This window comes from Pristis pectinata, chromosome 18 (genome assembly GCF_009764475.1).
Source record: "Pristis pectinata isolate sPriPec2 chromosome 18, sPriPec2.1.pri, whole genome shotgun sequence".
NCBI lineage: Eukaryota > Metazoa > Chordata > Chondrichthyes > Rhinopristiformes > Pristidae > Pristis > Pristis pectinata.
The window spans coordinates 31,663,363-31,688,013 of record NC_067422.1 but is presented as its reverse complement, the minus strand read 5'-3'; the positions used below and the strand labels follow the sequence as shown (position 1 = coordinate 31,688,013).

The 24,651-nt window shown below is 45.2% G+C and overlaps 1 protein-coding gene across 1 annotated transcript in view; it reads left to right on the top strand.

Annotated features, from left to right (window-relative positions):
- Positions 1 to 24,651, top strand: part of LOC127579745 (myosin-16) — a 168,167-nt gene that overhangs the window by 118,027 nt on the left and 25,489 nt on the right. Inside the window, exons 12-15 of the mRNA XM_052032626.1 lie at positions 125 to 321; positions 19,842 to 19,974; positions 20,611 to 20,827; positions 23,739 to 23,875. Coding sequence (XP_051888586.1) covers positions 125 to 321; positions 19,842 to 19,974; positions 20,611 to 20,827; positions 23,739 to 23,875 — 684 coding nt within the window. The remainder of the gene's footprint in view (positions 1 to 124; positions 322 to 19,841; positions 19,975 to 20,610; positions 20,828 to 23,738; positions 23,876 to 24,651) is intronic.

The following is a 24,651-nucleotide window of genomic DNA, read 5'->3' as shown; positions in this document are numbered from 1 at the left end:
CCCCAATGATCTAGCCTCCAAAATCCTCCAGGGATTCCAGAGACTCACCATCCTCTGCGAGAAGTAATTGAAAAAAGTAGACTCAAGATTCTCTGTGTCTGAGTATTTGATCTTCTTCTTTCAGCTGAAGAGCACGATGGCCATCAGTCTCTCAAGTGCTAAGCATGACAATGAGCTGCTGAAGGAGCAAGTTGAGGAGGAGCAGGAGAGTAAATCTGAACTGCAGAGGCTCATCTCCAAACTAAACAGTGAGGTCACTCACTGGCGGACCCGCTATGAAACTGACGCCATTCAGAGAACAGACGAGCTTGAAGAGTCCAAGTAAGCAATGTGGTTTGTTATCAGATAGCCCTGAAATGAGCTTATTAGCCCGAGGGCAAAGTTTATGGTCTCTGGTGGTTAAAGCATAAAAAAAACCTGCTCAATGCATCTTGAGAACACTTCCATTAACAGTAGTCTCCTTGCTCAGAAAATTCTTTCAAAATTGTCCATATCAATAGCCCTCTTCCTTCAATTCCCCTATATTCTCTACCAATACACTTTTTTTTCTTGGCAGGATTCACGTAGCTTAAAGTATGTACCAATTGTTTCAGTTAACTAATTGGGCTGGATCTTCCAAGCTAACACCAGTTAATGCTCGGTTTATGAAAGCAGGACAAGTTAGGGGCTGAAAGACCAGATTAATAAACCCAGTTCTGAAATGAATTGTCAAGAGAATCTGAGCGGCAACTGCTCTGCCCAGGACCGCAAGAAGCTGCAGAGAGTTGTGGACACAGCCCAACGCATCATGGGCACCAGCCTCCCCTCCTTGGACTCTTGTCTTTACCTCTTGTTGTCTTGGTGAAGCAGCTAGCATAATCAAAGACCCCACCCATCCGGGACATTCTCTCTTCTCTCCTCTTCCATCAGGTAGAAGATACAGGTGCCTGAGGGCACGTACCACCAGACTTGACAGCTTCTACCCCACTGTGATAAGACTATTGAACGATTCCCTTATACGATGAGATGGACTATGACCTCACGACCTACCTTGTTGTGACCTTGCACCTTATTGCACTGCACTTTCTCTGTAGCTGTGACACTTTACTCTGTACTGTTACTGTTTTTACCCTCAACATAGCATGCCCACAACTTCCTAACCCGTACATCTTTGGAATGTGGGAGGAGACCGGAGCACCCAGATGAAACATACACAGACACGGGGAGAATGTACAAACTCCTTACAGACAGTGGCTGGAATTGAACCTGGGTCGCTGGCGCTGTAATAGCGTTACGCTAACCGCTACACTACCGTGTCTGAATTTAGGAGCCGAGAGGTATTGTTGCAACTATATAGGTCCCTAGTCAGACCCCACTTGGAGTACTGTGCTCAGTTCTGATCGCCTCACTACAGGAAGGATGTGGAAGCCACAGAGAGGGTGCAGAGGAGATTTACAAGGATGCTGCCTGGAATGCAGAGCATGCCTTATGAAAGCAGGTTGAGGGAACTCGGCCTTTTCTCCTTGGAGCGACGGAGCATGAGGGGGGACCTGATAGGGGTATATAAGATGATGAGAGGTATTGATAGGGTAGATAGTCAGAGGCTTTTCCCCAGGGCTGAATTGGTGGCCACAAGAGGACATAGGTTTAAGGTGCTGGGGAGGAGATATAGAGGAGATGTCAGGAGTAAGTTTTTTACTCAGAGAGTGGTGAGTGCGTGGAATGGGCTGCCGGCAACGGTGGTGGAGGCGGATACGATAGGGTCTTTCAAGAGACTGTTAGATAGGTACATGGAGCTGAGTAAAATAGAGAGCTATGGGTAAGCCTAGTAATTTCTAGGGTAGGGACATGTTCGGCACAGCTTTGTGGGCTGAAGGGCCTGAATTGTGCTGTAGTTTTTCTATGTTTCTATTTGTTCACTGAACCTTGAGGAGTTTTGTTCATGCAGTTTGTATTCATCACGAGTCACTAAACTCAGACTATGCACCAATTGAATTGCTTCAAATAACTTAGTGGGCTGGGTTAAGTTAATCAGCCGCTGTATATTGTCCTGAGTGTAAAGGTGAGTGTTAGAATCTGGGCAGGATAAAATAGGATTAGTGTAGGATTTGTGTAAATAGTCAACACAAACTCAGTAGCCCAGACTGCCTGTTTCAATGCTGTATGACTCTGTGACATTTATCTTTCGGAAACATGTCAGGGCAGCGTTGTGTTGAAACTTTAAAAGTAACACACACACACACACACACACACACACACACACACTTCACACACACACACACACCACACACACACACACACACTTCACACACACACACACACACTTCACACATGCACAGCACGCACCACACACACACCCCCCCCCCCACACACACCCCACACACACACCCCACACACACACCCCACACACACACACCCCCACACACACACCCCCCCACACACACCCCCCCCACACACACAACCCCCACACACACACCCCCCACACACACACCCCCCACACACACACCCCCCACACACACACCCCCACACACACACACACACACACACACACACCCACACACACACACACACCACACCACCCCCACACACTACACACTTCCCACATGCATGGCATGTGCCATGCATGTACCCCCCCCCCCCCCATACCCATCCTGCACACATGCACACACCCCCCACACTTTGTCCATAACCTATTTCATCCATAATCAGAGTATTGAATACAATTCAGTGACCTCCATTTAGGAACAAAGTGAAAGTCCTCAACAAGTTACAGGAAAAATTTCCTGGAACAGTTCCAGTTATTTGAATTGTAAAGTCAGGGTGGAAAAGCTGGGGTTCTTCTTCCTGAGGCAAAGGCAGTTAAGAGGAGAACATTGAGTACCAGAGGTAGGATGCCATGTTGCAGCTGTACAAGATATTTGTAAGGCCACATTTGGAATTCTGTGTGCAGTTCTGGTCACCCTGCTACAGGAAGGATGTCATTGAACAGAGAGGGTGCAAACAAGATTTACAAGAATGTTACCAGGATTGGAGGCTTGGGTTATAAGGAGAGGCTGGATAGGCTAGGACTTCTTGCCATGGAGCGTAGGAGGCTGAGGGGGTGACCTTATAGCGGTTTATAAATTCATGAGGGGCATAGATAAGGTGAATAGTCAAAAGTCTTTTCCCCGGGGTAGGGGAATCTAAAACTAGAGGGCTTAGGTTTAAGATGAAGGTTTAAGACGGGGAAAGATTTAAAAGTAACTTGAGAGGCAAGTTTTTCATACAAAGGGGGGTGAGAAGTAGTAGAGGTGGGTACAATTGCAACATTTAAAAGGCATTTGGAAAGTTACATGGATAGGAAAGATTTAGAGGGATATGGGCCAAGCACAGGCAACTGGGACAAGCTCAGATAGGCAACTTGGTTGGCATGGACGAGTTGGACCAAAGGGCTTGTTTCCATGCTGAAAAGCTCTATGACACTATCTGTTAGAGGTGTACAAGTCTTTAGTGGGTTTAGACCAGGCAAATAGAGAGATGCTGTTCTCATTAGTGGATGGGTCAAAGACGAGAGGACATGAATTTAAAGTGATGAGTAGAAGATACAAGAAGGATGTGAGGAAAAGTCTTTTTTCATACAGAGAGAGATTATGATCAAGAAATCACTTTCTGTGAGGGTGACAGAATTGGAGACCATCGGGGCTTTCAAAGGAAGATTGGCCGAGCATTTAATGGGAAGTAACTTGCAAGGCTATGGAGAATGGGTGGACAGATGGCACTGAGTGGACAATTCTGCAAAGAGCCAGAGGCACTCAGTGGGTCGAATGGCGTCTTCTGTGTTGAAATGATTCTTTGATTTTGTTTTGGAGAGCTTCTTATAATTAATTGCCTCTCAGATACAAAACTTCATTTCAGTTGATGAGAAGCTTAAAATAAATGTGTTTATATTCTGTAAGTAGATACAAGAACTTTGATTAGCACTATGATTGTTTGGTTGATTGCTGAATTAACAATTCAGAGATTGAAATGTGCAAATGAATGCATGTCCCTAAGGTATTAGAATATTGCTGAGATGAGCATTGTAGGTCAACAGAGGTGTACAACACTGTGATGCATCGGATTAAATATGGGCTTTTTTATTATTACACTTCAAAATAATTCATTCATTGTTGAGGAGCATAGAAACTGTTAAGGTATACATGGTTGGACATCCAGTCTGCTCTTCAAAATGATTGATTGGAGGAGCTGATTGTGTTAGTCACCTGGTGAGGAAGCAGGAAGTGTTTTAAGAGCTGTCATTTTATGGTTCTATTTTATACAGCGATGTTTAATTTGACAAGTTCCATCTATGGCTGACATTTATCAACTAATGTCTGGGTTTGTCTCCATCTCGGCAATAAGTTGAAGGACAATATAGCCCAGTCATTTCGTTCAGTAAAACTCTAATAATCTGTAATCCGATTGTTTGGACACTCTGATTCAACATCAGGAGAGCTGGTTTCCGCGCTCCCTTTAACGAACCGGGGCCCCGGTCCCCGCGCTCCCTTTAACGCACCGGGGCCCCAGTCCCCGCGCTGCCTTTGGTTTAGAGGATTAATGAAGTTTTACTGTGATTGCTAAGGGTTACTGTGAGGTCAACTACAATTGAATAAATCGTCTGGGATCATTGGTAATAACTACAGCTCCTGCTTGGTTTTCTTCCAGATACTTGAGTGTTATTAAAATTTAATTTAATTTAAAAACAAAACTCCAGCTCTTTCAGTTTACTTAAATAATGGAGAACCAATAAAGTAATCATTTCCATTCATTTGAAATCATCTTTGCTACATAAGATTTACAGAAATGAGAATGGCTGATTTAAGATTTGTTCAGCCTGTGCATTAATCCCATGTCACCAACTGAGTCATTCATCAGTGAGAAACAAAGTATGTGTGAGGCAGCATGGGCAGACTCTCGGGAAATGTGAAGATTTTTAGTTTTTGATACTGTGACAGGGATATTGTGAAAATGTAGTGTTCCCCAGATTGCTTTTTTTTTAAGAGCACTTGCAGACCTTCTGGTGATGTTCCTCACAATAAATTACAGCATGTCACACACATTGAATACATATGTTCTGTATGTGGTTTACCTTGATATCCAGAAAGATCAAAGTTGGCACATAGTACAGGGATTGGGGATGTATTTTCTGAGGGGTGTCCTGAGTGAAGCAAGTCTTTAAATACTTTTTGATTAGTTCCTGGGAAACTTGAGCCAAATAGCATGACAGTTTACACTGCTATGGATGTGTTTAAATCATGATGTGAGATGTTAATAACCCACATATTTGTACTATGATTTTAGCATACACCAACGTCTTCCTGAATACATGAAGCTTCCTTTTGTATATCAGGTTTACCAAGACAATCTGTCTCCTCTTTGAAACAAAAGCATATGTTGCATTCGAATTAAGTAAAATGGGACTTTGTCTATCCAACTCCTGGTTGGGACAAAATGAAATTTAAAGAAGAAAAATCTTGTGTCTGAATGTGTACCGCTGCCTTAAGATTTTCACCATGTCAGAAGCTTAACCAACCAGGATCTTTCAGATATCTCTTCAACCAGTAATTTCAATTGATTAGATTCCAATGCCATATCACCAGGGTGCAGTCACATTCAAAAACATCACCATGGACTGTTGAGTTGTGCAGAACTCTTAATGTAGAAATGTATTTCTTGGCACTTCTCAGAGGTATGAGAAAAACGGGTTAAAAGTGAAAAGAGAGACTAGAAGGTGAAAAGAAGTTTGGTCAAAGGATTTGGATTTTAAGCAGCATCCTAAAATGAGGAGAGAAAAAGGTTTAAAGAGAATTCCAGAGAGTGAGTCTCAAGCAGCTGAAGGCATGAGATGAAGGGAAGATTGATTCTGAAGTCGTAGAATTCTCTGGGGTTGTAGGGCTGGAGGAGGTTGTGTGCAATTGGGCTAATGTCTTGAGGCAAGAATGGCCAAAAGACAGATCAAAATTCCTGGTGGTAATTTGGATTATTGCAGGATGGGAAACATGGCTGTTGATGGCGTGATTTGGGAGGCTGACAAAAATCAATGGAGTATTCAAGTCTGAAACACGTGGATGTGCTGTTGAGAAATGGACTGGTGTCGAAGAAAACAATGTACTGGATGGAAACACTCTTTGTTACAGTAGAGAGTCAGAAATTCGGGTCTGGTTTACTTGGAGCATCAGGACTGCAAATATTGGTTATTGGTTTATTATTGTCTCTTGTACCAAGGTACAGTGAAAAACTTGTCTTGCATACCGATCGCACAGATCAATTCATTACATAGTGCAGTTACATTGAGTTATTACAGAGTGCATTGAGGTAGTACAGGTAAAAACAATAACAGTACAAAGTGTCACAGCTACAGGTGAAGTGCAGTGCAATAAGGTGCAAGGTCACAACAAGGTAGATCGTGAGGTCAGAGTCCATCTTATCATATAAGGGAACCATTCAACAGTCTTATCGTAGTGGGGTAGAAGCTGTCCTTAAGTCTGGAAGTATGTCCCGATGGTAGAGGACCTGGGTGGGTGGGGTCTTTGATTATGCTGGCCGCTTCACCAAGACAGCGAGAGGTAAAGACAGAGTCCAAGGAGGAGAGGCTGGTGTCCGTGATGCGTTGGGCTGTATCCACAACTCTCTGCAGTTTCTTACAGTCCTGGGCAGAGCAGTTGCTGTACCAAGATGTGATACATCCAGATAGGATGCTTTCTATTGTGCATCAATAAAATTTGGTGAGAGTCAAAGGGGACAAACCAAATAGCAATTACCCGATTCAGTCACATGATGGCAGTCCCAGTACTTGTTCTAAAGTTCCCATCTTAAAAAAAAGTCATGGTTCCACATCATGATTTTCAATCAACATTAAGCTTTTTCAGATTGTGTTCTGTCCACCAATGTTAAATCCAAATCAACAATCCTATCACTAGCTGCACCTTCCTCACGAGAGCAGAGCTCAGACCTTTCCCCCTCACTTTTTAACTATTGCATACCCTGGTGTGATGCATGAAGACCTGAGGGAACAGAAGACATTAAAACAAAATAGTAATAATTCCAACAATAAAGCAAGCTAACGGTCCCAAAGATTCAATGAATAAAAGGCTCCACCCTTAAGAATGAATGACGGAAGTGTTGATAAAGAAAAATACTTATTGGAATGATAGCAGTTCCTTGAAGACTAGAGTTCTAGAAGACCAGAAAGGTTCCAGGACACAGATTCCACTGAAAATGTTCTCTCTTCCTCTTTTAAGAATGGCAGTGGAATAGTAGTTTCATTTTGGCTGGTGAACAGGATATTCCCAAAGCTTTACTTTCAATGATTGCATTTGGAACAACTCCTACGATCTAAGAGCTTCCTTCAGCAGATTATTGCATTGCACCATCTGCTCTTAGTCACGTCTTTCAGATTTATGCTGTGAGGTGTCACCAAGGCAGCTCCTGAGATCAAAGCAGTCAGTTGTACTGACTGTCAGTTGTTGGGATCAGACATCGCACAGATTGTTCTGTTTTTTATGATCAAAGAAACACTCTGAACAAAAGCTTGGCTGCCTTCCACAACACACTGAAAAATAAATCCTCTTAGAATATTTTTGTACATGTATTGGACATCTTTTTTACCTCCTCCTTTCACCACATGTTACAAGCAAGTGTTTACAATTTTGGAGGATTTCATACTTCAAGTCAATCCATCACATAAGGAAACGTGTTCAGTGGAATCAAAACATCCTTTTGTTCAATACATTCCTCCGGTAGATATAGGGTTAGACTAAGAGAGTTAGTATCTGTAAGATGAAAGGCATGAAGCTTAAAGCTCTGTACACAGTCTGGGCCTACATTCATTCTCAATTATCAAGAGGATAAATTGGTGTTACATTTCCATACAACATTGGAGGCCATTTTGACCCATTGAGTCCACTCTGGCTCTCAGAACAATCCCATTCCCTGTTAATTTTCCCCATGACCTATCTTTCCCACATTCCTATCAACAACTCTCCTCCCTTCCCAGAATCCAGATGAAACCACACACTGGGGGCAACTTACAGTAGTCTATTAACCGACCAACCTGCACGTCTTTGGGATGTGGGAGGAAACCAGAGCACCCAGAGGAAATCTCTGTGGACACAGATAGCACCGGGGTCAGGATTGAACCTGGGTCACTGGAGCTGTGAGGCAGCAGCTCTACTGGCTGTGTCACTGTACCACCAGTGTTCATCTCCCCCACTGACCGTACTTTGCTTTTGGAGAACTCGATCTTTTTTTGATTTTATTGTGGTTTCTATTTCCTCATTAAATGGGCTGCTTTCTTGAGTAAATTGATTTTGTTTGCTGTACAGTAGACTGCTTACTGTGTCATATTCCCCACCCCATCTCTAACACTGGCTGATGCAAACTTACCCATAAATACTCTGAATAAAGGTACAGCGAGACTTCAATAAATAAAGACCTCCATTTATGTATAAACTTTGAGCCCTATGATGCGTTGCTGGCTAACAAAGTACATTCTGGTGTGTGATCACTGTTGACTTGAAAGTCGTTGTTGTAATACAAGGAATACAGCAGCAAATGCAGGACAGCAAAGTCCAACATGATGACATAATCTGTATCCAGTAGTGTTAGCTAAAGGCTAAATATTGACCAGGACGCAAGGGAGCTCTCCCCTCCACATCAGATGATGATGTGAGATCCTTAATGTTGACCTGAAAGTTTCAAATGTCATCTGAAAGGTCACCCCCTCCAAGTATAAAGTAACATCAGCCTGAATAATGTGCTCGTGTCTCTTGGAGTAGGATTTATTCCTCAGGATGACTGTTGTGGGTCAATGTTCCCAGTGAACCAAGAAAACATATAAATTGGATATGGGAATAAGCAAGCACAGGACTGGGAAATTTTCTGCAATCCATTGGGTAGGTCCCACCACTCAATCATTCTTGCCTGAAAATATCCCATTTTTTTTTCCTGAAAATTTGTCCAGAATTTTATCTCCCTGTGTTATCTGTTATCTATCTTCACTGTGCTCTCTGGAGGACGGCTAAATGAAAGTGAAACATCTGAGTTTGACCCATACCCCAGGTTATAGATTTGGTGACAACCTCCAATACATTTTCAGGCTGAGTTGCCCATTTTGTTAAGGATGTTGGATAGTTCAGTAATATGTCCCTGAATCATGTGTTCCCGGAAGGAATCACCCTCAGATTCTTCCATCGCTGATAACTCTCAAGTACCTCACTTTGATTGCACTTTGAGGATATCCTGGAGATGCGTGACCTCCAGAATTCCACGTAGGCTGCCAAGCCTAGTACAAGCTAATTCTCATATCCTGGGATCTTTGCTTTATATCTTTGGACACACATTCAGTTAGCTTTTCTTATAGTTACTGTAAACCTTTGCAGTTGATTTGTGTGAAGGAGTAGTACTCCCTGATTCCGCTCTGGTTTGTGTTCTGGAGCCTGGAGTCACTTAGGTTTTCCTCTGCTCACTTAATAAGCCAAATTTCAAACCGTTGCCAAAGCTTCCTCTTTTGTCCATACCATGAGAAGGTAGGAGCAGGAGTGGGCCGCTCAAGCCTTCCCCCTTATTCAATGTGATCATGGCTGATCTACCCCAGTTGTCATCTCTCCTTCTGTACCAGTTTCCTATGGCCCTCAATTTGCATACCTTTCAAAAATTTATCATCTTTCTTCTTTAAGTATCTCCAACGATCTCGCCTCCACAACCGTCTCGGGTCGAGAATCACTTAGATTCACTGCCCTCTGTGAGAAGAAATTCCTATGCCCCCATGGAGCGTAACTATGTCCCCTTGTTTGAGGCTCTCCCACGAGTGAAAACCTCTCGATGTCTACCCGGTCAAGCCCCCTCAGGATCTTGCATGTTACACTGAGAGCTCCCCTCATTCTTCTAAACGCCAAAGAATATGGATCCAATTTTTATTGTCTTTGGCTAACGATCCAAGAGCCTTGTCAAGATCCAAACATGCCAAATTTCCTGTCGCAATGTAGTCGACCATTTCCTTAAAGCACTCCCAAAAAATGACATCAGGACGTATGTCTCTTCGTAAATCCATGGCGATCCTCTCCTCTTGAGCCATATTGATCAAAGTACTTCTTATTGCCTTCTTTCTAATGTTACCAGCAATAGATGTTAAGTTTCCCATTAATGCTTGATCCATGACATAAAGATAGATGCTGAATTGGCTATTTGCCAGTCTTTGGACTTTGCTCTTTTTTTAAAGCTCACTCAAATGATGAAGGCTGGTTGGTTTTAGAAACTCTCAGGAAGACTACCTGGGCCATGTGGCTTGTCTCTGTAGAACTTCATCAGCTGACCATTGACTTCCTTATCTGAAATATGGGAGTGTAGACAACTCTACAGTCTAACCTGTGGATGGAGACTGGAGCTCCGCTGCTGAACATTGGAGTGCATTCTGTGCATTTGGAGTGTATGTGCCCCCAGGCCCCACAATATGCAGGAATGGAGTTTAAATGCTGCACTTGATGGTGGGAATGCTGTTATTTCATCCGACATTCCCGTACCTGAAAACCCACAAACTCAGCTCCCATTATATAAGTCGAAGATATTGGAAATACTCAGAAGATCCGACAGCATCACTGGAGGAAGAGGCCGCTAACACTTCAGATTGATGCCTTTTCATTGGAACTGGGAGGAGTTGGAAATTAAACAAGTTCAAAATTGGAGCAAAACGGGTGGGGGTGGTGGGCAGAGCAAAAGGTCTGTGCTAAGGGCGAAGGGACGGAGCGACCAAGTGGTGCTAACTGAGGAAGGGTAGAAAAGGTTGATGAACGGATGGTACACTGGAGGATGTGTAAGTCAGAGACATGAATGAAGTCAGAAATACCGGAAAAGAGTTAAACCATGTGCTGAAAATGTGCGAGAAGAGAGTGGAATTGGGGATTATCTGAAATTTTGGAATTGAGTCCTGAAAACTGCAATGTTACTACATCAGGAATTATTTTTCCACGTTCCTATCATCTCCTTCTAGATTGCACCACTCACCTATATAGTACGGGCACTTTACAGTGGCTGATTAACCTACCTGCCTGCAATTCTTTGAAATGTGGGAGGAGACCAGAACACTCAGAAGAAACCATTGTATTCGCCAGAAGAACATGCGAACTTTGCACAGTCAGCATCGGAGGTCAGGATTGAACCTGCTACTGGTGCTGCATGAGCTGTGCTGCCCTTGAAACCTGTTTGCAAGCTACTTTTAGTGAAAACATCAATTTAAAAAAAAAGTCGCAAGCTGGAACTGTCAATTATGGATCCTAATAACAGTCCTCATGTTGAAAGCAGGAAATATTTATAATGAAGGCAATAAACTATTCACAAAGGGCTGGAGATAGTTGAGTCATGCCAAGATAACATTTGCCAGGGAGCAAGTAAGTGAGGAGCTGCATGAACAGATTGCCTTGGCCAAACTTGTTTCCTTAACGTCTTATCCTTAATTTCCTGTTTTGGCTTTGCTCCTTTACCTAAGAAGAATATGTTTTCAGCTACCTGCTCTCGTTTCTATAGATAAGCCTGGCACTTTGAGGAGTCCAAATAGATTCTGATAGTTGGGATAGTGTGTGTGTGTGTGTGTGCATGCGTGCGTGCGGTTGTTTGTTTGTTTGTGTGTGCGTGTGTTCCCATAACCAAAAAGTCTTTGATGTGATATTTTGTCGCGAATTTAGAAAACAGACATGTTGCTTCGGTAAACTGGTCAAGGATACCAAATTTTAAGCGGAGCTCTGACAGACAGCTAACTGAGCCAATCAAACACCACATTTTTGTTTGCATTTCCTTTGTTCATAATTTTATGATATTTTCCTGGTGCAGTATCTAAAAGTGCCCATAAGCAATAACATTTTTGCAAATAATTTGATGTGTGCAACACAGGGTTATTGCATTGGATGTGGCGGGGGGAGGGGCATCACTGAAGGAGGGGAGATAGATAATGGGACTTAACTGAGTGGGATTTCAGCAGGGATTTGTGTATTAACTCCTGGATGTCCTGGGAGCGGCCAATGAGTCGTGCTTTTCAGAACACAGGAATTGACATCATCGGATGTAGATTTAATGCAGAAATCATGTTGGACATGGATGATTTGCCACTAGAGGTGACCAGAGAAACAGGATTTGCTCTGGAAATTGTCACAATCACATTCCATCCTGGAAATATTTGAATTCCAGTCAAAGTAGCATTCGAAAAAAAGACTATGTGACTGAATTTCAAAGCCATCATCAAAAAAAAACTTGTATTTATCTTATATGCTTTACATCCTCAGCACTCACAGCAGCTAAGTTGTAATTGATACCCATTTGCTCAGAAATCACATGACACACACAGCGTGGAACTAGAAACGGCAGTGGAATGAATGATCAGTTCATCTGCCCTGATGGTGGCAGCATGACTCTTCACCAAGTCACTCCTGTGCTTCACTTCATAAGCAACCATGGGATCTTGTACAGCACCAGCTGGTGGACTCTTCAGTTTACTGTTTTATCTGAAACACAACTCTTCCTATACTGTGGCACTGTTCTCGAGGGTCAATCTTGCTTGTGTACTGAAGCTGTGTTCAGAAAAGGTGGTGTTTTCATTGACTCACACTCTTATTCAGAAGCCAAGTCATGGGAGCGACAGAAAACAATGAGTGAACAGAAATCTGGCTTAAATTGTTGACCATAGTCCCCTCCCAGTTTGTTGTTGGCACCCAATCTTTTCTTTTAACCTTTAATTATGCCTTTTATCTGTCTATAGTTCTAAAACCCTTCACTTGCCCTTTTCTTCTTCCATGTTCCAATTCAGAATTAGCAATGGGTTTCAAAACTGGGGTTTAATGAGTGAAGTCAGATTTTCCAGACCAGCTATCAAACAATCAAACCTTGGGCCTTTGAGACCATTGACTGCCAAGTGTCCCCAGTTTTTAGGGAGACTTGTACTTTCCCACTATGCCTCATTAGGAAAAAGAGATTTCTGATTTTGCTCCTCAACAGTCAATTAGACTGAATTAGAATCAACTGTTTTAGAAATTTTTAAAATTTGCTATTATAGAAATAGAATTGGCAAATTAGAATTAAATTAGAATTGGCTGTTGAAGACTGAAATACAAAGCCCTTTTACCTCGTGTAGCACAGTGGAAAAGTAGAAGTCTCCCTAAAAACTGGGGACACTGGCAGTCAATGGTCTTCCTGCCCTGATTCATCAGCCCAGATGAAGGGTCTTGACTCAATACGTCAACTGTCCAACTCCCTCCAATAGATGCTGCCTGACCCACTGAGTTCCTCCAGCTCCTTTGTGTGTTGCTGCAGATTTCCAGCCTCTTGTGTCTCAAACTTGTTACTTTGTTTTGGGAATAACGTTGTTAATGGGGTCTCTTTAAACACATCTGATGTATAACTGACTCTCAGCTGCTGGGTTCTTGTTGGTAGTATTCTCACAGAATCAAACCCTGCTGCTGTGTATGACATTGCCTTATGAAGTGTTCATTGCAACCTCAAGACTGCCATTTATAGACATTAAAATTAGAAATGCTTTTCATCAGTAGAAACTGTTATAGAGTAAAGCACCATGAAAACAGTCCCTTTACCCAGCCAAGTCCATGCCAGCCATGTATTTACTTGATGAAATGACTTCACTAAAGGATCAGAAAAATTCAGGGAAAATGATCCTTAGTTTGACGAACCAAGAAAAGAACCCCTTCTAGAGTCATAGAACACAGACACTCCCTTTGCGCTCACTCTGTCCATGCCCATTGCCAAGGTCACATCTGTACAATTCACATTTACCGGCACTCGGCCTTCTGTGCCTTGGCAGTTCAAGTTCTCATCTCAATGTTGTGAGTGTACCTGCCTCCACTACCCCTCAGGGAGTGTGCACCAGATTCCAACCATCCACTCCTTCCTCCAAGCCTCTTACCCCCAACTCTAAACCTCTGCCCTCGTGTTTCAGCCACCTCTGCAATGGGGAAAAGTTTCCAACAACCTGCCCCACCTCTGCCCATCGTAACTTTGGAGACTTCTTTCAGCATCCCCACCCCCACCCCAGCCTCTTCTGCTCCAAGGAAAACAAGCCCAATCTCTCCAGTCTCTCGTTACACAAGCATTCCAACCCAGACCACATCCCAGTCAATCTCCTCTGTACCCTCTTCACCTTCCTTAATACATCGTGGATAATCAAAATTCAGCACGCTCAACAAAGTCGCCCAACTGTCAAACGTTGAATGAGGGGAATCCATTTGGAGGGTTTAGACCATAAGACATAGGAGCAGAATTAGGCCATTCGGCCCATCGAGTCTGCTCTGCCAATCGTGGTTGATTCTTCCCCCCGTATAGCCACCCCACAGCCCACCCACCGTTGATCCAATGCCTCCTTGCTTCTTGCCATCGCACAGATGTGATTATTGTACATTATTCTTCTTCCAAGCCATTAATATATATTGTAAGCCAGTCCCATATTTGACCCATCTGCCTCTAAACCTTTCCTATCCATTTTTTAATTTTGTTTTACAGAGGTCTCGGCCATTAATGTCCAGGTGCTATGCTGTTCCATAAAACTAGCACGAACTGACCTCAATCTCTACAAGTGGCCCAACTAGAGCTTTATAAGGGGTTCGGCATAAAGTATCAACGATCCTAAATGTTTACTTTGTTTCTTTCGCATAGTTGCTGCAGGACCTAATGTGTTTTTCCTGCATTTTCTGTTTTTTTTTCAGATCCCAGCATCGGTAGATTTTTTTTGCCTTTGATTCAGCTTCACTTTCCTGCTCTATATTCAATGTGTCTGTTTAGGAAGCCCAAGATTCCACACGTTTTGCTAACAACCTTGCCGTGTTAGTTGATGTGCCTATGAAACTATCCTTCCCCCACCAAGTATCTCTGTCGGTGAAACCCCCTCAATGCTGTCTGCTCCTTGCCGTCGGGTCCGCCAGGGCAGAGCTCTGCCGTCACCCTTTTCAGGTCCGCTTGAGCTCAACCCTAGAGTATTCCTTCCAGGTCCGCCTGAGCTCCGCTGGGCCATCATCCTTTCAGGTCCGCTTCAGCTCCACCCTGCCGGGTCCGCATCTAGTGTACCAGATGCACTCCGGGTCATGCCGCCGCCTCTGCGCTTCCTTCCCTTGCCGCCCGCTCCTTCTCCGCCCTAAGTGGTTCGCCCTCGCTTCACTTTCTCAGCTTGTCAGGGGTTCACCCTGCCGGGCTCGTCACTCTGCACCTTTTCATATTGCCCGGCTAACTTTTAGTTGACCCCCCCCCCCCCCCGCACTGTCCATCGCTGCTCCTGGTTCACCCTACGCGGTCCGCTCTGCCATCATCCTTTCAGGTCGGCTTGAATTGCGCGCTGCACTGTCACTTTCAAGTCCGCTTGAGCCCAACCCCGGTGTATTCCTTCCAGGTCCGCTTGAGTTCTGCTGGGCCATCACCCTTTCAGGTCCGCTTCAGCTCCACCCTGCCGGGTCCGCATCTAGTTTGCCAGATTCCCTACCGCCCGCTCCGCTCTCCGCCCTACGCTCTCGCTTCGCTTTCTCGGCCTGATCGTACTTCACCCAACCTCCTGCGCTGCCTCGCACCACCCCCCCCCCCCCCGCACCTCTGCACGTTGCCCTGCCCACGTTAGGTTGCCCCTCTGCACTGTCCATCGCTGCTCCTGCGTTCACCCTACACGGTCCGTTCTGCCATCATCCTTTCAGGTCCGCTTGAGTTGCGCGCTGCACTGTCACATTCAAGTCCGCTTGAGCTCAACCCCGGTGTATTCCTTCCAGGTCCGCCTGAGCTCCGTTGGGCCATCACCCTTTCAGGTCCGCTTCAGCTCCACCCTGCCGGGTCCGCATCTAGTTTGCCAGATGCACTCCGGGTCATCCCGCCGCCTCTGCGCTTCTCCCTGCCGCCCGCCCGCTCCCCCTCTGCCCTACGCTCTCGCTTCGCTTTCTCGGCCTGATCGTGCTTCTGCCAACCTCCTGCGCTGCCTCGCCCCCCTGCACCTCTTCACGTTGCCCGGCCCACGTTAAGTTGCCTCTCCGCACTCTCCATCCCTGCTCCTGGTTCACCCTACACGGTCCGCTCTCCCTTCACTCTTTCAGGTCCTCTTGACCTCAACCCTGGTGTATCCCTTTCAGCTCCGCTAGGCCAGAAGTTTTGTGGCAGTTTTATAAATGACAACAGTGAAGGGCCAAACTGAAGCAGTAGATGTTCAGTGTGGCTGTTAAGAGTGTAGATAACTGCAGCAAGACAGACTGAGGTAGAGAGATACGTGGTTTAATAGGAAATAAATAAGTAGAACGCTATAACTAATCTAATCACAGGCACCCACTAATATAACAGTTACTTGGAAAAACACAAGTAATGTGAAAAATGCATAGGACCCTTGAGGTTGCTGAATTCCACCAAAAAATTTGTTTATGGCTGCATTTCCAAGTGATGGTCCAGTGACAATCAAGGATAGTGCTGCATAGAAATTGTTGGAGGCTATAGATCAGACTCTGCTGAGAATCTACAATAAGGTGGCTGTTGGTCACTCCTTCAGCTAAATCATTCTCCTTCCCTGGGGAGAAAAAACTGGCCTGGGGATCCTGGTTCCTGTAGCAATCAATGGAAAAGAAAATTGCGAGTTATTTCCCCAGGTCATTCAAGCAGGTGTTTCCTCCCTAATTCAGTATCCGTATCTTCATTGTATCCTCCAACCCTGAGTGTCTGAGTTCTGTTGTTACAGTTGATCTAAGTCTCCATACTAAATTGCATCATCCTGAACTGAGGCAGTGGGTTTGAGGGCACTGCAGCCCCAGTGCAGTGCTCACCTCCTGCACCCTGAGAGTGTACTGGAATTTCTAGGCAAAGATGTTTTTAACACGCTTCAGTTACCTGGGAAGCTTGCTGAAAGCATATTGGTTGGATTTTCTCTAGTTTTTTAAACTTGTGTGAACATGTTCTTTGCCTTTTTTATTAAAGTGTCTAAAAAATTTTAAATTAGTTTTGAAAAAGGTTTAAAAATGAACTTGGATCATGACTGGCATCTCTTAGGAAAATGCCTGGTGCAGCAGTTGGCAGATGACAGCTTCGGGAATTTGAGTTGTTTGCAATATTCAGAGCCCAGAACACACAGTTGAGAGAATCAGAAAGGGAGGAGGAAGTTGATATGAGAAAGAAAGAGGCCGCTCAGCCCCTCAAGTCTGCCCCGCCATTCAGTATGATCGTGGCTGATCTCGTCCAGACCTTGTCTCCTGGGACAACCCTCTCATGCCACAAATTAGCCAAATGAATCTGTTCTGGACAGCCTCCAGTGCTAGGGTATCCTTTCTTAAATACCAGGACCAAAGCTGGTGTCACATTAGAGGCAGTTAAGAAATGGGACAGGTGATAGGAAAAGGCCATTGGATGGAAAGGAGGAGAGACTGATCATGGATAATGTTCTCTGAATGCAGAATGTGAGTCATGTGTGAGCTCGCGATCTTGCTCGGACTTCCATTTCTATTCATGATTGGAACTTGAGCAAGAGGAAGGGGTATCTTTATTTTGTAGTGTTGAGATGGTGAAATGTGAGAGAGGGTACAGGAGATCAAAGCCTGGCGGACGGGCAGTTTGATGATCCAGTTCAGTGCAGTGAATGCGAAGTTCCTCCTTTTTAGTAAAAAGAATACTAAGAAGGAAAGAGATGTCCTGGAGTTTGGCTCCATTAACCTGGAGACTAGAGCACAGCATTTGTGCATTTCACCATTATGCAATTTAAGACAGACTCTCCTCAGAGTAAAAGCAGGCATGACCAGCAATAAACGGAAATCAAAAATATTCCAGATGCTGGAAATCTGGAATGAAAGCAGAAATTGCTGAGAGCCCCCCACAGCGTCTGTGGAAAGAGAAATGGTTAACTTTTCAGGTCCGAAGCCCTTTGAATTGAAAAAATGAGAAAACAAATGAGTTTCTGTTGCATGTTAACCCTGAGTCTTTTACCACAGATACTGCCTGACCTGCAGAGTGTTTCCAGCATTTTCTGTTTTTTAAACCCCTCTTTTATTTATTTCCTGAACTTGTGCATGGGAGAAAATAGCAGTGAGTAAAACAGTTGGTTGAAAGAGCAGCTCTAAACGTTGATTCTATTGGAAGCGAAGGGTTAGAACAAAATATTGCCTGTGTTTGGATTATCTCTAGCCGATCAACTGTTATTCAAACAAAAACGTGATTCAACCTTTATTCTGTGTACTGAAGGCTTCGATAGAATTCTTCCCACAATCTGATGAAAGATTGTTGACCTAAAAACTTAATCGTGTTTCTCTCACTGTAGCTGCTACCCGACCTGCTGATTATTTCCAGTATCTGCAGCCCTTTTTTTGTTCTCCAACTTTCTCCCATGTTCATTGGCCTCCGGGTGCCATCTAGTGTTGTACTTCGGAACTGCTCTGGTAAAATGGAAGCACTGAGCTGAATTGTATTGTCTGTGTGGCCCAGTGGTCCAAAGTTAAAACCTTGAAGTTTAGTCATTCAGACTGAAGAAAGTCCCAAACTTCCATGAACAATGACAGTTCAGGACTTGCTGAGAAATTTAGCAAGTGGGCCTAATCTTCACTAGTCTTGCTGGGACTGCTGAGTATCAGTTTGGGGGACTGCATTTCCAATCCCAAGGCAGCTGTGTGCTGGTGCAGGGTCTGAGACCTCACTGGTTTCAAGAAGGATGCTAAGCCTACTGGTTAACAGAGATGAGTTATGTTTTTTAATTATTCTACTTGAGCATGATATTTTCAGTTATTTCTCAATGTTTATTTGTTTTCAATTTCATTTTTTTTTAATCTTTACTTTTATTTTAGTAGGTTCTAGATGTGTCTGAATGTTGGACAGATTTAAAAGCTTTTAAATTCAGTGAACGCCGTGACAAGTCAAAGTTTAGTGGCCACGTTTGCCTCGGTCAAGGCTGTTGGAAGTGTTTCGGGGGGGGAGGTGGGGTGGGTCCTCCACATTACACCGTCTTCAGGTTGTGTTGTTTCCGACTGTGCAGCCAGGCCTGAGATGGTGGGACGTCAGTGAGACAGACCCTCTGCATCCAGCTCGGTAACACTGGGGGAAACAGAGGGGACCGACAGCAATTCCAGGCAGCAGGCTCGGCCCAGCGCGTTCGCCGTCCGAAGTGGCAGTTGCTGAATGACAGGTGTTGCGAAATAAGGAGTGCATTTTTGCTCAGTCCCCTGACGTGAACCTGTAACTAGACTAGTGGTGTGGCAGACAGTCGCCACGGCACAGCACAGAAACCCAGTGAATTGTAAAGATTTTAATTTGTTAGCAGCAGTTCAGAGATGGTTCATTAGATTAATACCTGAAATGGGCCAGCTGTGTCATGGGACAGAGTTAAACAGGCCAGGCTTGTATCTGCTGGAGTTCAGGAGAGGGGATATAATTGAAACGCTAAGATCCTGAGGGGGCTATGACAGGGTGGATATTGAAAGGACGTTTTTCATGTGGGGGAATCTAGAGCAAAGGGTCGCTGGTTAAAGGGATCGTCACAGCTGGGAACGTGTTGAAATAACCATCAGAGTGGCCATGATCATGTTGAATTGTGGAGAAGGCTTCCTGCTAATTCATCTGGAAACTTGCAGTGCGTTCAAATCCAAGCAGAACCAGTTTGGTGCACGAGTTTATACAGCTGAGTGTGCGGCTGGTGTAGGTCACCGCTGGCAATAGGTCCAGGAGCTGTTGGTCTTTGCCCTTGGTCTTGTTTAGCTCTGAAGTTTGGGTGGAGTGTGGGGAGGTATCGGGCAGAGGGGTTTTGTGCCGGGATGGTTCTGTTCACCACTTTGTTGTCTGTTTCCACTGTTAGTGCAAAGCTTGAACAGTCTTGGAATAGAAGAGAAAATAACGTTGTCATATTTGGATCACGACAGGAAGAAGCTGATGTCCCGACTGCAGGAGGCTGAGGAGGCTGTGGAAGCAGCCCAGGCCAAGTGCTCCAGCCTGGAGAAAACTAAACAACGGCTGCAAGTCGAGGTGGAGGAGCTGAGCATTGACCTGGAGAAGGTGCGTCTCCCCGGAGTGATCCCTGCTGGCGGGAGCGGTTCAGCAAGCTCACTCAGCAACTCGGATCACGTACAGTACATTTGGCAGACAAAGAGATGAGAGGTTACCTTAGCTGCAGGCATTCCCTTGTAAGCTTTTTGATGCACCTGTTACCTCCCATATGTTTATTTCCTTTCCTAATGATACAGGAAAGCATTCTATGATGGTCTCATACATTCCCATCAATCTCACCCTTATTTCTCTGCAGCCCATTCTCTCTCTCTATGTTCATTAATTCCCCCTGATTCCCCCAACACGCACCTGCACTGGGAACAATTTACCTTGGCCAATTAGCCTTCCAACCAAGACACAAGAAATTCTGCAGATGCTGGAACCTGGAGCAAGACACAAAAAGTGCTGGAGGAACTCGGCAGGTCAGGCAGCCAGTCACGGAGCCTTCCAGCCAATGTTTCCTGTTTCGTACAGATCGTTGCTCTCTCCCTTTTGCAGCAAGTAGTCAGTGTTGGCAGTTTGATGACTGTCTGTGATGAGATGTAATGTACTGCACCCAAGCCACTAAACTTCACTTTGCTCAATGCGTCGGGCATATATTGAAATATCAAATGAACTTAAACTGGTTCTCTCTCCATCCTGTAGGCGAACGCAGCAGGTGCAACCCTGGACAAGAAGCAGCGAATGATTGACAAGCAGATTTCTGATTGGCGTCAGAAGTGCGAGGAGATTCAGACGGAGCTGGAAACCTCACAGAAGGAGTGCCGGCAGTACACCACCGAGCTCTTCAAACTGAAGGCGTCCTATGAAGAGCTGATCGAGCAACTGGACTCCATTAAGCGGGAGAACAAAACATTGCAAGGTAGTGTTGAGGAAAATAGTTCAGGCACAATGGGTCCGCGGTACAGCTGCAAACTGTTGGTTCTGAATATGAACATCAGCCAGGAGTGACTGTAGAAAGCTGTATTCTGTGGTCAATGTACAACAACTTAGAAAGGTATTAAGGATAAAGAAACAATGATTAGTGTGTTGAAGAGTACTATTAATAAGATTAGGATCTTTACTAGTCACGTGTACATCGAAACACACAGTGAAATGCACCTTTGCGTAGAGTGTTCTAAGGGCAGCCCGCAAGTGTCGCCACATTTCCGGCGCCAACATAGCACACCCACAGCTTCCTAACCCGTACGTCTTTGGAATGTGGGAGGAAACCAGAGCACCCGGAGGAAACCCACGCAGACACGGGGAGAACGTACAAACTCCTTACAGATGGTGGCCGGAATTGAACCTGGGTCGCTGGCGCTGTAATAGCGTTACGCTAACTGCTACACTACCGTACCTGTATGAAACATGAGTCTTTGTAGATGTCAGTAGAATATTGATCAGGGTTGTGCAGGGAAGTAAACAAGATTAAACCTAATAATCTGTTAGTGCTTTATTGGCCTGTCCAAATGTTTGGGAGTGAAGGGTTTATAGTTGGCAGCTGGAAAACAGTGAATGTGCCTCATATTGGCAGACAATCCAATGCAGGGCAGGGTTTCTGTATCCAACAGATAGAGAAACCCTGGGATGATAGATCTGAAGACAAAGTATCTGAGTAGCTAAACATTGATACTGCTGGACTACCTCAAAACCACGCCTTATTGTACAGGTGTGATCCGCACCAGAAAGCCTGCTTCATCACACAACCTGCTCTGATATGTCACTGACCATTTCTTCAGCCCTGGTCTGCCCAGCATGGCCTTGGGGAAAACGATCATTAATGACCTTTCGATGTTCCTCTGGACCAAAGTGTCAGCTAGAATTTTGTGCTCCATTCCTAACGTGGGTCCTGAATGCGCAACCTCGTGACGGTTGTGACCACAGTTGAGGGCGAACTGACACCTGAAATTAGCCCTCGGACTGAAACCCTTTGTGGCAACATTAAACCATGGGAATGATGCTGTGGAGTGGCCCAAAGACGATCGATCTTCATGGTAACTCCCATACCACCACCACCTGTACTTCAGCACACACGGGACCGGTCAGGACTGCAGGCTCACCCCACATTGTCGGCTGCTTCTCTGTTCCTTTCCACCACTCCTCACAGTTCCCTGCCTCTGATGATACGGGATAGTTTTTAATGCTCTCCCTGCGTTTTTATGTCTTCCTCTTTACTTGGTCCCATCCCTCGACCTTTCAATGACCTGCAGCTTTCTATACCCCTCCGTGGTTCTCCCTCCGCCAACCCAGGACAAATTGGGACACTGTGTAGGAGTCTGCCTCAGATCCACGGCGTCCCCTATCAGAGTCGCAGAGTCTGCAAATACCACGGAGATCAATGCATGTATAAAATTAAAACCCAACCCGAGCCACAGACTGAGCAGTTACAATCTTTGTCTCCACTCCCACCCAGTGAAGTAGTGCTCTGTATCGGTGGCCAGACTGTGCAGTGAAGCTCCACCCCACTGCAAAGTCTTTTCAAGGTACGCTCCATACATGGTTTGTATTCCTCGAACCATGCATTGGTGGCACGGTAGTGTAGCGGTTAGCGCGACGCTATTATGGCGCCAGTAACCCGGGTTCAATTCCCGCCACTGTCTGTAAGGAGGTTGTACGTTCTCCCCGTGTCTGCGTGGGTTTCCTCCCACATTACAAAGACGTATGGGGAGGTTAACATGGGTTTAAAATGGGCGCCGCGGACTCATCGTGCTGTATAAATAAAGTCTTCAAAGTTTTTTTTTTAACCATCACTTGCTGCTCTGCGTTCACGGACTGGGCTACCTGCTGCCACTGTCCTGCCCCACGTGACTGAGCCTTAGTGCGTTTATCTGTAAAGAGCTGATCCAATGTGATCTGACCCCAGCTCCAGGATGTACCTGAACTGATCTGGTCCCATTAAGTACAGGTCAGGTAGTTAAACTGTAATTGAACACAGAAGAGGTTGAGTTCTGCAGCTTCCCAGCCCCGGTGTAAAGCGAAGGATTACCCCGAATTAGCACCCTCCCTGTTCACCATGACACCCAGCCTGGGGTCACATTCCTGAATGGAAGTACTCAGCAGTTCAGGCCGCATCTGTGGAAAGAGAAACAGAGCTAATGTTTCCGGTCGAAGACCCATCGTCAGAACCTCCCCAGTTCTCAGTTGGGCCGAAGGGCCTGTTTTCATGCTGTATAACTCGATATATCTAAAGTGCTCCTTAAACCCCACTCCTCTTCCGAGGCTTGGCCCACTGTCTGTAACGTTGTTTTCTGTGGGTTGGGGTTAGTTTTCTGACGCTCCTTGCCTTTTTCTTTCACTGTCTATTTCCTGACCTGCTGGGCATATCCCAGTTGGCCAAGAGTATACAACTTTACACAGACTTTCCAGCCATCAGCAACACATTACATTGAAAAAGGAGTTCACTGCCCCTTAACTGCCATTTTTAACCCTATCAAAAAAAGCTCCCCACGTCCCACCCATCCCTCCCACCCTCCACCTACTCTGCTACCTGACCTGTTTCCCTCTTTCTCAGTTATGACTCTCTTGGTCCCCGACCTGAAGCATTTGCTGTTTCCCTCTCCGTAGATGCTGCCTGAACTGCTGAGATTTTTTCAACCTTTTCCATTTTTTGTCCAGGTTTCCGGCATCTTTTGATTTTCATTGGTGTCACTTTTGTTTGGTGATGCCCCCCCCCCCCATGAAGCACCTGGGACATTGTGCTAGGTTAAGATCATGGTTAAGTTCGGTTTGTTATTGCTGACGATGCTCCATGCTGACATTTGACCCTCTTCCTTCCTGGATTAATTCTGCAGAGGAGATTACCGACTTGACCGACCAGCTGGGCGAGGGAGGGAAGAGTGTCCATGAGCTGCAGAAGTCCAAGAAGAAACTCGAGATGGAGAAAGAAGAGCTGCAGGCAACTCTCGAGGAGTCGGAGGCAGCGCTGGAGGTAAACACCGTTAGTTCCACAATCCAAGCAGCTCCTTTCACAGTGAAGCTACGGACTGTACTGTGGAAAACCTTTATTGTGCTGTTAAACGCACAGTGAACATTGGTCTGAAGTGAGAGGGGATACATATCCTATAGGGACAGAAGCTTTGCTTGAAGAGTATGAGATTTATCACAAGATCACAATACAAAGGAGCAGAAGTAGGCCATTCGGCCCATCAAGTCTGCTCCATCACTTCACCATTAGCTAAACTATTCTCCCATCCAGCCCCAATTCCCAGCCTTTTCCCCATATCCCTTGATACCCTGACTAATTAGATACCTATCAATCTCTTCCTTAAACATCCCCAATGATCGGGCCTCCACACCTGTATGTGGCAAAGATTTTGTACACGAGAATGGAAGTCTACGTGCTCTGAAGGTTGCTGGATGTTCTTGGCCTTCTGTTTGGGGTGTAAAGCCAGAACAGGAACATGCTCTCAGGAACTTCATCCAAAACCACATGATCAGGTTCCATTGTACATTGGCAACAAGTTGGTCTACCTCACCACCATCATCTCCTGACTCTTCACTGCCTTTGTATTAATGAATCGCATGTCCAACCTTGTGTGAGCCACATTGGGAAGACCGAAGATGATGACTTTGGTCTCTGGGACAAACCCTGTCCTGTCACAACTCGTTCAACTCGTCTTCTAACCTCCGTCTGCATCAGCTATGTTGAATTTTCTCATGCAAATCACTTTGTAGATTTAAAGTCCATCATAAAGCTTGAACCCA